The sequence below is a fragment of the Sarcophilus harrisii genome, chromosome X, assembly GCF_902635505.1.
Source record: "Sarcophilus harrisii chromosome X, mSarHar1.11, whole genome shotgun sequence".
Lineage (NCBI taxonomy): Eukaryota > Metazoa > Chordata > Mammalia > Dasyuromorphia > Dasyuridae > Sarcophilus > Sarcophilus harrisii.
This window is the reverse complement of record NC_045432.1, coordinates 59,521,444-59,535,750: the sequence shown is the minus strand read 5'-3', so window position 1 is coordinate 59,535,750 and position 14,307 is coordinate 59,521,444. Positions and strand designations below refer to the sequence as shown.

Here is a 14,307-nt window from a genome sequence, read left to right as displayed (position 1 = left end):
GGGATTGAAAGCTAGCCTTGGGCCTCATTAGTTCTGTACCATGTGGCCAGCTTGGTGAACTGCTTACAGAATAATAGATTAGGTTCACCATTTACTACTGTGGGAAGAGTCTGTAAATATATGCAATATGAGTGTCATATTTGTTGTTTTTTCCTCTTGTTCGAATCTCATAGTTTTTCCTTCTACTTGTTTTCTCCCTGTACCTTTTCAAAAATTTTTTTTAACTTGGAAATTCATGTCTCCCCTGTCCCTGCAAATGGCAGAGTGTGATATAAAAACTCACCATATGCAATCATCTTGGCGATACCGCTGTGATGTTTTCACAGACGAATTGGGTTTTGCAGGCAAACCGCTGCAGTTTTAATTTAGAAGGTTATGTCCATTGAGACTCATTCATAATGAATCATTTTTCCAACTGATGAGAGCTTTTATGTTCGCTCTCATTTCTCATGTTAATTTAAAGGTCAAGCCTATTGCATGTGAGTCGCCCATACTTTTGGTAATGAATACTATGTGGGGTGTTGGGTTCCTTTGGCCTTTAATATTCTTGGGCCAAGTATCTGAAGGACACCTGGATGTTCACATCCAGGGCCATAGTTGGGAAGAAGGAAGATGTCTAAAAGAAAGGAACTGCTTCAATTGAGCCAGCAGGCGGGATCAGAACAAGTCCAATTGAAAGCTGAAAAGGACTTTGGAGAGTCAAACCTCCTGATTTTGCAGAAGAGGAAACTGAGGTCCAAGGAGGGAGGAGACTTGCCTGAGATCACACAGAACCTAGGTAGTAGTTCTGGGTAGTTGGAGAAGGAAGAAGGGTTAATGGGTGTGTGTGTGTGTGTGTGTGTGTGTGTGTGCCAATTCTTTATTGCTTATTCGCCAAAGAGCTCCTGGGGTGGCTAACCGATTTGAGACTTTCAGGAATCTGCCCAGTGGTTGGGTCAGGCAGACCTACTGGCCATCACTTGTCATTTAGCCTCGCCCACTGTGGGGTTCAGGAGTGGCATTTTGCCCGGGGAACCCAAAGGCCTGGGCCCAGTTTACAACGTGGTGCAGGGGGGTGGGGGGGCGGCACGGAACGTAAGCCCCAGGGGGGCAAGGGGCCGGCTCGCGAGCCGCTCCCGGGCGGGGCTGGAGGAAGCGCTCCCCCTGGGGCCGGAGCATTGGGGGGGGGGGCGGGGCCAGGGTTCTCTCGGCTTCTGCGCCTGCGCAGGGCGCCCGCTCGCGGCTAACCGCCACCTAGGAAGGGTGAGTAACGCCTCGGAACTTCCGTGGCCTCGAGCGGCCATTGACCTTCTCGAGGCCGGCCCCGTAAGTGACGTCACCACCTCCCCCTCTCCCTTCTGTCTGCTTGGCTCGCGCTCTCCGTCCCGCCTTAGCTTCTGAGGCCGCCGGGCTGGAGAGGGAGGCATTTCTGCCTCAAGTCACCCTAAATGCGCGCGTCCCCCACCCGCCCCGTGCACCTCACTGGGTCCCGTTGCTCTGCACCGCAATCTCAGGCCTCCCCGGGTGACGCTCTTGTCCGATGGATGGGCCCTTTTAAACAGCCCGTGGCATTGCTGCCCCTTCCATCGGAGCTGGATGCGGTGCCACGGGCTCGGCCGTCCCTCGGATGGACGAGATTCTCACCCGGTTCCCTTATTTGATGGAGGAAACCCAAAGTCAGAGGAAATCCGGGAAGTCATTGGGGAGCCGGAAACGTCAGCCTTGGAGCAAGCAGGGCAAGAAAACCAGCCCCATTGGCATGGATTCTTCCAGGGCATCAGCAGCTGCCCTAATTGGGCCACCTAGAGAGAACCCTCCCCTTCCCGGCTCCCCTTTAGTAAGTAACCTGAAAGCCCCAATGCTGAATCTGGAAGGTTGCCTGCCTAGCTTAGGGATAATGACCTGGGAAAATCTGGCGGCCCATTTAGAGGCCTTACAAAGCGGCCATATAGAGAGGTAGGCCCCAAATTGCAAATAGGTCAGGTTCCCAAAGTTCATTTGTAGGTTGGCACGTTTGGAACTCACTTGCATTCCCCATAGAAAAGATGCTATCTAAATTGGTGGCTCGATTCCCAGGCCAGCCCACAAAACCTCTTTAAGCCATAAGATAGTTGAAATACTTTGCATCTGCAACGAAATGTAGAAAACACTGTGTTCAGTCCTAGTAATTACACAAAACAGGAAACAATGTTGAACAAAAAATAGGCTTCAATTTATCTTGATTGCTAGTGCTCCAGGAAAGCAAGTTTAATTAGAGGAGGATGGAGAGATGGAGAGAGAGGTTTTAATGGAGATTGTGAAGGACTCTAGTCACTGGACATTTCAAGGGCTTTAGAGACTAATGGCCCTAGTTACATAGTATGTTTCATTTCACTTCAAAGCACTGTCTCGGTTCCGCCTCTTTTCCTTCAACAGGTGTATCCAGCTCCAGCTACTTATGTTCCGTAGCCATGATTAGGGTCATTGTTTTGGCTTACAAATGGAATGAAGATGGAAGGGGAGGGAGAGGTTTTCCTGAAGTAATTGGGCAAGAATTGGGAGAAAAATAATGCGACTTGCTGTTGTAAAAGAAGTGATCTGACATGGAATCAACGGAGTTTTAAGTGCGGAAAAGGGAGAAGAACAATGCGCCTGCCTCTCATAGAGTTACAGTTGGGTGTTCCAGAATTCGGGGCTCCAGACAGCCCCCTTCCCCATGCTAAAAGGGAGGGGAAACCATCAATTGAGATGGAGAAGCCTTTATCTGGGCATAGGACAAATACAAGGATCAAGCCATCCATCTCCTAGCAACCTGGAAATAAATGTTACTGCTATGCTGTTTTAAAAGTACTGTGAGAAGGAGAAAAGAAAGTCAGATCTAGCCTCAAATCTTGTCTCTTTCCATACCTAAAATGGAAATAATACTGACCCCTTCTGTGGTACCGATTCCCTCAAAGTTGTTAGGATCATATGAGAATAGTACTTCCTTGGTGAACTTTTTTTTAAAGCTATTCAGAAACAAGGTAGCTGGGATAAGAACTAGACTTGGTATACAAAGCACTTTATCTTTTGAGCCAAACTTGGTGCTATATCTAAGGGTAGGATGATTATTCCATTTTCAGTGAAGAACTTGAGAAGCCAAGTAACTTACTTGCCCCAGGTAACAAACCAGAGTAAAGTGGGATTGATCCAAGTTGCCCTTATACTTTCCCAGAAGACCTCAGAACCTCTTTTCACCCCTGTGACGCTCTTGAATCTCGGTGAAGTGTAGGATGCAGGAAGTACCCGATTCATAGAAATGGCAGAGGAGATGAAAGGAAGAAAAAGCATAGGACGGGGGATGCTAGTGGCCTTGACACCCCTTAAGACCGGAGCCAAGGGTTGATACGAGGTGGAAAAGGAGTTTTGGGTAACTGACAAATGGGTAGCAGACAGATAACACACACACAGAGCTTTGCTAGATTAGATTATATTTCAGCAAAACATTGGGTAAAATACATAAGGTCAGGATGTCAGGTTTTAATCCTCATTTTAAAGGTATGGAGGAATGTGAAACACAGTTTCACTAGCAAGTTGTCCAGAATTGTAAGGTGGATGATGTTGAATGTACAGCTGTGGCTTTCTTAAATCAGCATCTTTCTTCATTTTCCTTGAAAGAAATAAAAAGAGTATTAGAAGATGTGGCTCAGAATAATTTCCCCTGGATTTCAGAATGTTTTAGAGCTCAGCTGCGGACCATAGTGTCTTATGTGAATTCAGTTACTCACTTCAGTACATTCGAAGCACTTTTTGTTGGACTTTGCTCTTTGATTTGGATATGCAGGTTTTGCGAAGAGGAGTTTTACCTTGATTATGGATTTCGGAGGCAACTCACCAAATATGGAATCTAGAACTAAAAAGAAGGAATAGGAATATGCATGCATTAGGATTTGATAGTCTTTTTCCATCATTACAAGCGATATTTTTTTGCTTGTTGCTGGGAGGTCCAGAAACTCATCAGCCTACCAGCAAATGTTTTGTATAGAACAGTTGGTGACTGAAATTAGTGGCAATGATTACCAAAGGCCACATATAGCCATTCAGATAGGACGTTTGATAACATCTTTGGGGAAAATGAGATTAGGAGATGCACATGTTTAAAAATCAGCTAACAGCCCACCGCTTCCCTTTGGTTATCAGTTTCTCTTTATTTGTACCATCGTGGCTGCTACAATTGAGCCCCCAAAATATGGCAAGATAAGGATAATCAGATATTTGGAATTTAGCCCTTAGAAATTAATCATCACATGCAGTGACATGATGTTTGGACAGTCTCACACCATTTCATAATTACTCCCCTCTGTCTTAATGTTCAACTACTACCTTTAATAATTTATTTAATAATAGAATAATAATTCTATCATGATAAAATGGAAAAAAATATTGTACCCCCCCCAACTCTTCAAGTGTCTTTAAATACTATATTATAGAGGGGTGGTGCATATACATGCTGTGCTTTCGCTCTTTTCTGGAAGGTTGTTCTTTGTGGTCAGAAAGTCAATTGCCTCTTCACTGTCTAAGATGACTGTCCCATTGAAGTATTCCTCTTCCTCCTCCTCCTCCTTCTCCTCTTCCTCCTCCTCCTCCTCTTCCTCCTCCTCCTCTTCCTCTTCTTCCTCCTCCACCACCTCCTCCTCTTCTTCCTCCTCAAATTCCTCTGCAGGCTCAGGAACTTCTGCTTCTGAAATATAAACTTGTTCCCTCTTTTCAGACATTTTGTCTTCAGATCTAGAAAAAGGAGGTTAAAAAAAGTATGCTCCTGATGGATTCGTTTCATTACATTTCAATCTTTCCCTAAGGCTTTCTTGGTTCCTGTGTCTTTGAACCTTATGAACAGCACCCTGACTTCTCTCCCAAAGGAAGCTCTTTGTACAAGTCTATAGGGAAGTAGGATGGGTGGGCTAGTAAAATACTTCATTGAGGACTTCTTCCAATTTAGTCCTCGTACCATAGTTGGGGGGAGCAGGGAGGGTGGAAACATTACAAAGACTGTGATCTCTGTTTCAATTGAGGAAATTAACACTAGCAGCTGTAATGACATTTTTTAAGGTTAAACAGGTCCTTGAATAATAGATCCTAGAAGCTACCCTTGTATTGTACAGAGATCCAAGGAAACAGAGGCCTACATGTGAGATGACAGGTTATATACCTGGTAAATGAAACTCAATCCAGGTCCTAAGTCCTTTTCACTTTATCCCCATACCTAGGGCCAGGAACTTGGGCCATCTGATGATATGTATGCTTATTTTACATGTATATGTATAAATATACATATATATGCTTAAGTCTATATAGGTATAATACATACTGTATATTTTTATCTCTGTGTATATTTATTTCTGTCTTTAGTCTGTCCTTACCTTTCATATCCATCAGACACTTCAAATACTTCAAGCCCATCTTGTCTTTCAAATACTAGGTACCTTAGGTACCCGTGATAACTTTGAAAGCCTCTGTACCATTGGTACTCTCGGTACCCTCCGGATTCTTCATACTCTTCGGTATTATCCATGGCCTTTGAACCTACTGAGTTGGTTATCTTGGCTCTGTTACCACCAGCTGTCTGTTTGGGTGGGGTTTTATTGGTTCAGTCACCATTATTACATCACAAGGCTGTGATCTTTGGGCTTCCCCCTCCCCCAAACTCATTTGATTGGTTGATGGTTTTCTCCTTAGCACTATGGCTAGATTCATTACTCTGGTTGGAATCAAGTGAGAAAGATTCTGTCTGGCTGAGGCAGGGCCGCCAAAAACCTGTCCTCTACGGGGATTTTTTATACCTAAGGCCAAGTTCCTGAGGTCGGTCTGGTACCTGGAAATAGGGAATTTGCCCCTTTTTGGCCTCTGATGAAACTGTCCTCATTTCCAACATTAAAGATTTCCTTCCTAAAAATCTCTGATGTGGGGATGATGGGATGCCATTTAGAGTCACAAAGCCAAGGTGTTCCATCTGCGGCTACATTTTAAAGGAATTTTTCATGTCGGGGAGATAAGATGTTTACGGTTAACTCTTCTCCTCCCTGATATAGCCACACAAACCCTCGCTCCCCACTGAGTTCCCAGAGCAGTCAGTGTACAGTAATGGGTCAGGGAGCAGGCCGGACGCTAAGGGCCACAGGGATTGAGAAAAGAGAGGGCTCACTGGACCTGAGAGGGGGTAGATAAAGATTTCTCGGAACACGGACCTTGGGATAATCTTTGAAAGATAGAGAGCCCTTGAATACATAAAGAGGAAAATGGGCTGGAGTAGCATGTGAAGGGGTGAGATAAGGCTACGGGTCCGTGCCTTGAGCGTGGTGCCAGATTCCCAGACTCGGGAATGGTGTTCAGCTTAAGGGAACGGTGTAAAGAGGCAAACAAAGAATGAAAACAGCTTCCTACCTGAAGGCAGTGGTGCAGTGAGGGTGCTGTGCAGGAAGCCAGGAGGCCTGAGTCCTCATCAAGGCCGGACCAGTATTTCTGCGGAATGCCCTGTCTGGGCAGTGGGGGTCCTTCTTGAACATTCCAGAGAGTCAGGAAGCCGAGGCTGCTCTTAGCCTAAAGCCACGCAGTGGCCAAGTCAGGACTAAAAGTGCAAGAGACCAAGAAGAGATAATTTAGCTACTGTCACTATGTAATATCCGGCCTGGCCTGGCAGGTTTGGCATGCCACCTCCTTCTTCCCCCCTCCCCCACGTCAGTAGAACTGATCTCAAATTCTCCAGGGAACATCTGATTTCCGAGTGGTGCTGTTGGCCAGTCATTTTGTGTTTGTATTCACCTCTCTGTGACCCTGTTTGGGGCTCATTTTATAGAAGGAGAAACTGAGGCAGACAGGGTTAAGTGGTCACACAGCTAGTAAATGTCAGACACCGGGTTTGGCCTCAGGTCTTACCAGGTCCGGCTTAACCACTGTGCCACATGACCTTCCAAGTACAGGTAACGAAACGGATGTCTCTGAATGTCCGTGGTGCTTGGAAAATGGCTTTGAAAGTCCTTTGAGAAATGAAAGCCGCGGGGGAGGCCATTCGTCTCATCACGTGCAGGCTTCAGCTTTGCTGGCTCCTTCTCCTCTGATCAGTGAATGAGCTGGGGGTGCCACCCGGCATCCGGAACGCATGTGATGTGGCCACTTATGCAGGACACCTGGCGTGGGGCTTGAAATTCACCCATTATGCTGCCCGGAGAGGATATTTGACCTTTTCCAAGGGCAGTGGGGGACAGAGCTGGAAGAGGAACTTTCATGTTATAGGCCCAGAGAGGGGAAGGGCCTTACCCACAGCCCACGAGGCCATCAGGGGCAGAATTCTGATCAAAGGCCAACTTCCAAACCTCTGTGCCACCTCCCGTGCCTCTGTACTTTAGCTCTGGGGTCTGGGCTTCTGGAGGAAAGTGGGCAGAAATGCTCCTCTGAGGAGCCACAGACCCCTACAGGCTGAGTATCTGCCATGACCCTGGTGCTCTTCTCCCTTTGTGCTTCTGTGAGGGAAGTAGCCTCAGTTGCACGAAAAGCAATACCCGGAGAGCCTTTGAGTGTGTGCTGGGCCCTGGGCATCGAGAGGCCAGCAAAGGGCAAGCTGCCTCCTGTGTGGCTGGGTGGGTCAGTAAGTGGGCCAAGTGATAAGAAAGACATTGAGGATGGCCTTTAGACCCGGGATGGAAATCTTTCTTCTTACATTGACTGGTGGTATGACTAAGACAAAGTCAACCTCTCTGAGTCTCAGTTTCTTTATTCCTAGAATGACAGTTCCTATCAGTGTCATCCTCGTGGGCATTTATGAAACAATGTGTATAAAGGGTTCTGTTGGCCTTCGGCCAATCTGAATATCTACTCTTGTTGCCATCTAGATGAGGGGGAGTTCATCGTGACCGGAGAGAAGGAGTGAGACTTCTTGGAACAGACGTCAAGCTAGTCCTTGAAGGACGATTAGGGAAAGATCAGTGAAAAGTGGCAGATGGACAGAATGGGGTGGTGAGATTGGCATAAAAAATTTGCCTGGCAGGTTCAATCCCACAATCCTTTATGTAGCGGTTGCTCGGCTCTGGGGGCTGCTAGGCCCTACGCCTTGGGGCCTAGGTGGTGAACTCTGGGTGTTGGGCACTGGGCTCTGCATCCCGGATGGTAGGTGCTTGGGACTGAGATTCTGGGTGCTGGGTGCTGGATGCTGAGTCTAGGCACTCGATGCTGGGTACTGGGGACTGTGCAGAGCAGAGCAGAAAGAGTTGATGCCTCCTCGGGCCATGCTGCATACAACAGAGCAGTAGAAGGAGGGTAAACTTGGTGAGGTGTGTTGGAGCCAGCTAGAAGGCCAGCCTCATTAAAAGTTTGGGGCCTGTCCTTGGGGCAGTGGACAGCCATGGAAGACTTTGGGAGGAGGGCAGGCTGCTATGATGATAGCAGTGGAATCATTTGCCTTTGCTGCCCCTCTCCCCAGGAGCTTTGCCCAGAATCCTCCCTGTGGTTGTGGGGTATGATTGGGAATGGGGGCAGGAAATCTCTGCAGCTCCTTCCCATCATTCACACTGGCAAGACCGATGACATCCTCCCATATTTGCTCCATACCCCTTATCAGGAAACTGCTAACTGGCATATGTGCTTTTCACCCAGGTCCAGAGCTAGACTTCCTGCCCCTTCCCCACTGGGCTTCTGAGAAGAGTGGTGCTCATGATACCTACTGGGTGCCATGCTCCAGTGTGTCCTAGAAAGGGAACAGGGGAGACCGGTGCCCTGGGGAATGTTCCATATGGCAGATTTGGACTTGAGAACAAGGAAGATCTTTCCTGTGTTGGAGCTGGCCCCAAAAGGAAGCGGTCGCCACATGGAGCCATTTAAAGCTGACGAAATACTTTCCACACAAGTCGTGGAAGCTCCAGCTCTGGCAGATCATGCCACGTATCCGTAGTCACTTCTCTCCTAGATGGCACAGCTGGGACTGAAAGCCCAGAATCCTAACTCCAAGTCAGGTGACCCAATGGGCACAACTCCAGGTCAAGATTCGGAAAGCTCTGAGTTCGAATGTGGTCTCAGACCCTGATTGGCTAGGGGACCCTGGGCAAGGCACTTAGCCCCTGGCTTCCTCAGTTTCTTCATCTGTAATGTGGGGATAATAATAACACGCCCCACCCAGGTTGTTGGGAAGATTAAATGAAATAATATTTGTAAAGGTCTTAACAAACCTCAAAATCCTATATAAAGGCAGCCTGTTATTCTGAATATTACAATTCTACACTCTCAGTAGAGAGAGTGAAGCATATTCTGGATAGCCTACGTAAGCAACACTGGTAGCAGTGATTGAGGGGATAGTCCCAGGAACTGGGCCCGTGATTTTGTTAGTGTCGGGAGCTCCCAAGTGAACAAACACCCTCCTCCAATGCTGGTAGGCACCTTTCTTCCAACGTCTGGACCTTAGAGAGCTGCCCAGAACCCTGAGAAGTGAGGGGGCTCGCCCAGGGCTGTGTGAGGGCCTCCCTGGTCGTTGTGCAAGTCCCTCAGCATCTCTCAGCCTCTGTTTCCTCATTTATAAAATGGGTTTGTGTTGTTGGCTTTTTTCCCCCTGTCTTTTGATTTTTTGGCAAGACAGTTGGGATTAAGTGACTTGTCCAAGGTGGCACAGCTAGTAAGTGTTAAGCGTCTGTGGCTGGATTTGAATTCCCGTCTTCCTGCCTCCAGGGCTGGTGCTCTGTCGACCTCACTACCACCTAGCTCCCCCTCTTCTGTAAAATAGGAATGAACCTCCAGCCTAACAGCTTAACAGGGTTGTCATGAGGCCCTAATGAGACAATTTCTGTAAGTCCTTTGCAGCCTCCAGGCCCTTGGGGAAGGTTAGTTGTCATTATTGTTAATTGAATTAGCTGGCTCTGTGAGGCCTCAATCCACTGCTCTGTGCTAACTTTCCGGAAATAGTTCCCACAAGTTTGGCTTGATCACCCCTTGAGGCTGCATGTACGTTGATGGGATCCACACATGTCACCCCAGGGGGCTCCTTCTCCTGAAGAAAGTGGGAGGAAAGGGGGGGATATGCCACATGGATATCCCAGTTTCCTCTTACCAATACTAACTGACACCAGGTTACTAAGTGCTTTCCACACCTCGCGGTGGTCCTGTGGTGCTGGAGCTGCTACTTTTCTGAGCTCCGAGGCCCGCCGAGGGGGAATGACTTGTCCAACAATATTACTACTGACCGTCTTTCCCCTTTTCCTCATCATTAACAGCTACTTTGTATATAGCGCTTTAAGGTTGGCCAGACAGATGATCGCATTTGATCCTTATAAGCAACCCTGGGAGGTAGGTACCATAATTATCCGCACTTTACAGATGAGGAAATTGAGGATGAGAGCAGTGAAGGGACTCATCCAGGAACGTGTAGCTGGCAAATATTTCAGGTCGGAATCCAGCACTTGAGACCTTGAGCCGCCTGTGGGATGGTTGAGGGAGAATATGGAGTTCAGCACAACCTGGAGAACACGTGCCCCTCGGCCTCCAGTCTGCTTATGGTTAAGTAAGAGAACCTATCTGCCAACCCGCAAGTAGTCATTTCTGTCTAATATTTGCAAGAGTAACTGGAAAGTAATAGGGGCTATCTGTTAGTTATCATTATTAATATCTGGAAAGATTTTGTAAAATGAATGGCACATGGTATGTGGTATAATTAGAAACTGTTACTATTAATAAATGTACAATGAGTAGGACAATTACTGGGATATAGTAGGTGCCGTAAATGCCAGTTGTGATCAATATAGGTAAAGTGCTTTGCGCAGTGACTGGCTCACAGCAGGTGGTAGAAATGCTAACACTTTTGATGAATTTCTCTAAATTTAATACCACGCTGACTGGTACATAGTAGGTACGATAAATGCTAGTTATCTTTATTAATCAATATATAGCCCTTAGCGCTGTGACTTTCACACAATACGCAGTATGTAAATATCAGACAGTATTTACCTGTAACGTTCTTTGTTTCTGTTTTTTGGGGGTCTTTGAGGTAGCCTTCCTTTCAGTTCCGTAATCGCCAGAAGAGTAGCCAGGGGGTCAAGTCCAAATTCTTTATTAGCTCCTTGCTGGGGCTGGGCAGCTTTCTTGAGAGCCTTTCAGTCTGGCCTTGGTGAGATGAAGGAGGAGAACCTGAGGCCACCAAGGTGCTGTGAGAAGGGATGAATAGATTGAAGTCCAAGGGCTACTGCCTTCTCTCTGCTTGTCTTCTCTGGCTCCCTGAATCTCTCTGACTGCATCCTGGTGAAGGTTCCTAGCTTATATGCTCTACCCTGTGTATAAACCAATCATTCTAGTACTAGGGAACCATTATTTGTTGTCAGATTAAACCAGTCATACTGAACCATGCTCAACTAGATAACCATTGTTTCCTCAATTCCACTTAGTACCTTGTAAGCATCCTTGTTTCAAGTTCAGAGTTCAGGCCCCCCAAGACAGAGGTTTCCAAAGTGATCCGGAACTCCAAGATGGGGGGTCTCCAAAGCAATCTGGAAGCCCCAGACAGGTTAATATATAAAAAGATTTCGTAAAATGAATGGGACCTTGTATGTAGTATAATTGGAAACTGTTCCTACTAATAAATGTACATTGAGTAGGACAATGACTGGCACATAGTAGGGACCATAAATCCCAGTTATGATCAATAAATGGAAAGTGCTTTACACAGTGACTGGCATACAGCAGGTGTAGAAATGCTAACATGTTTCATGATTTTCTGTGAATTCCATTCTACACCGACTGGTCCATAATAGGTACCATCAATGCTGCTTATTCATATTAAGCAATATGCAGCCCATAGTACTGCAACTTTCACACAGTTGGTGTACGTAAATGTCAGCTCCTATTTACCTAGGGAAATTGCTTAGAATTAGGACGGGCGCATACTTGGCAGGATGTAAATACTAGTCATTACTAACATAGAGAGTGTTTCACATAGTAGGTGGTATAAAGTGGTAGTTATGGATTTTAATTGTGTGTATTGCTTGGATCAGTGACTGGAACATCATAGGGGCTATAACGGCCAACTCTTATTATTCAAATATGGAAAATTTTTTGCAAACTGATTGGCACATAGTAGGTGTTAGAAATGCAAAATGTTACTATTGATATATGGACATTGCCTAGAATAATGGTTGGCACATCATAGGTGCCATAAGTCCCAGCCATGATCAGTAAAAGTATAGTGTCTTGGAGAATGACCTTCACACAGCAGGTGGTTTAACTGCAGACTCTCTTTATGAATTTTGGTGAGTTCCTTTCTCCAATGACTAGCACAGAGTAGGTACAATAAATGCTCCTTATTATTATTAATAAACATGCACCCCTTAGGCCGGTGACTTTCACAAAGTAGGCAGTTTGCAAATGTCAGCTCTTATTTACCTATGGAAAGAGCTTAGAACTGTGACAGTTGCCACATATTTGACAGCATGTAAATACTAGCTATTACTAGGATAGTGTTTGTCACATGGCGAGTGGCACATGGTAGGTGCTATAAAAGGGTAATTATGATTACGAAATTGTGTATAATGCTTGGATCAATGACCGGAACGTAATAGAGATTATAACTGCTAGCCCTTACTATTAAGATCTGGAAAGCTTTTTCAAAATGACTGGCACAAAGAATATTTGTGGCAGCCCTCTTGGTAGTGCCCAGAAACTGGAAACTGAGTGGATACCCATCAATTGGAGAATGACTGAATAAATTGTAGCATATGAATAGTATGGAATATTATTGTTCTGTGAGAAATGACCAGCAGGATGATTTCAGAAAGGCCTGCAGAGACTTACATGAACTGATGCTGAGTGAAATGAGCAGGACCAGGAGATCATTATATATTTCAACAACAAGACTATATGATGATCAATACTGATGGACGGGGCCCTCTTCAACAACCAGATGAACCAAATCAGTTCCAATAGAGCAGGAATGAACTGAACCAGCTACATACACCCAGGGAAAGAACTCTGGGAGATGACTATGAACCACTACATAGAATTCCCAATTCCTCTATTTTTGTCTGCCTGCATTTTTGATTTCCTTCACGGGCTAATTGTATACTATTTCAAAGTCCGACTCTTTTTCTACAGCAAAATAACTGTTTCAACATGTATACGTAAATTGTATGTAACTTCTCCTTTAACATATTGAACGTGTATCGGTCAACCTGCCGTCTGGGGGAAGGGGTGGGGGGAAGGAGGGAAAAAGTTGGAACAAAAGGGTTTGCAACTGTCCATGCTGAAAAATTACCTATGCATATATCTTGTAAACAAAAAACCATAAAAACAAAAGAAAAAAATAAAATGACTGGCACATACTAGGTGTGATCATTGCAGACTGTTACTGTGAATGAATGTCCATAGAGTAGGACAATTACTGGCACCTAGTAGGTGCCATAAATCCCAGTTATGATCAATCAATGTAAAGAGCTTTGGGCAATGAATGGCTCACAGCAGGTTCTGTAAATGCTAACCTTTTTGATGAATTTCTGTGAATTCCCTTTTACCATGACTGGTACCGTAGGGACCATCAATGCGAGTTATTATTATTAATCAATATAAAGCCTTTAGCACAATGACTGTCACACAGTAGGCAGTATTTCAATGGAAGGCATTATTTATATATGGAAATTGCTTGGAACAGGGAAAGGCACCTATTTGGCAGTATATAAAACCTAGGTATTACAAATAGAGAGAGAGTGTTTCACGTGGTGCCTTTCCTAGAGTAGGTGGTATCAAATTCTAGTTATGATTGTCCTTTTCTGTATAATGCTCGGCACAATCACTGGAAATAATTGCTACAAATGCTAGATATTTTTATTAATATCTGGAATGTTCATTGCAAAAGGATTGGCACTTAGTAGGTGCTATAAATGTAAACCAATTGTATGAATAAATGTCCATTTCCAAGGACATTTCTTGGTACACAGTAGGTGCCATAAATCCCAGTCATGATCAACAAGTTGAAAATGTCTGAAAGAGGGAATGGCCCACAGCAGGTGGTATAAAGGCCAACTCTTTCTATGACTTTCTCTGAATTCCCTTCTAGAATGACCGAACATAGTAGGTACCCTAAATGGTAGTTATCATCATTCATAAATATCCAGCCCGCAACACAATGACTGCCACATGGTAGGCGGGATATCAATGTTAGCTATTATTTCTCTAAGGAAAGTCTTGAGAAGAGGGACAGGCACCAATGTACCAGTAGGTAAAGACTAGATCTTAGAATCTATGGATAGTGTTTCACGTGGTTACTGGCACACAGTAGGTAGGCTAGAGAGCTAGGTACGAGGAGTCATTTGTGTACAATGATTGGAAGAGTGCCTGGAAAATCAAAGAGGC

General features: G+C 45.4%; 1 protein-coding gene across 2 annotated transcripts; it reads right to left on the bottom strand.

Moving 5' to 3' along the window:
* Nucleotides 1-3,397: 3,397 nt before the first annotated feature.
* LOC116420314 (histone H3.v1-like) lies at nt 3,398-6,627 on the bottom strand. Of its 2 annotated transcripts, none has more exons than XM_031944763.1 (4): nt 6,379-6,627; nt 4,445-4,725; nt 3,726-3,850; nt 3,398-3,607 (listed from the first exon to the last, which is right to left on the bottom strand). In XM_031944763.1, exons 1-4 carry the CDS (start codon nt 6,498-6,500, stop codon nt 3,587-3,589), a joined length of 549 nt encoding a protein of 182 aa, XP_031800623.1. In that variant the 5' UTR covers nt 6,501-6,627; the 3' UTR covers nt 3,398-3,586. The 2 variants fall into 2 exon arrangements, with proteins under 2 accessions (XP_031800623.1, XP_031800622.1); XM_031944762.1 differs by lacking the exon at nt 6,379-6,627 and adding an exon at nt 5,358-5,653.
* Nucleotides 6,628-14,307: the final 7,680 nt, after the last annotated feature.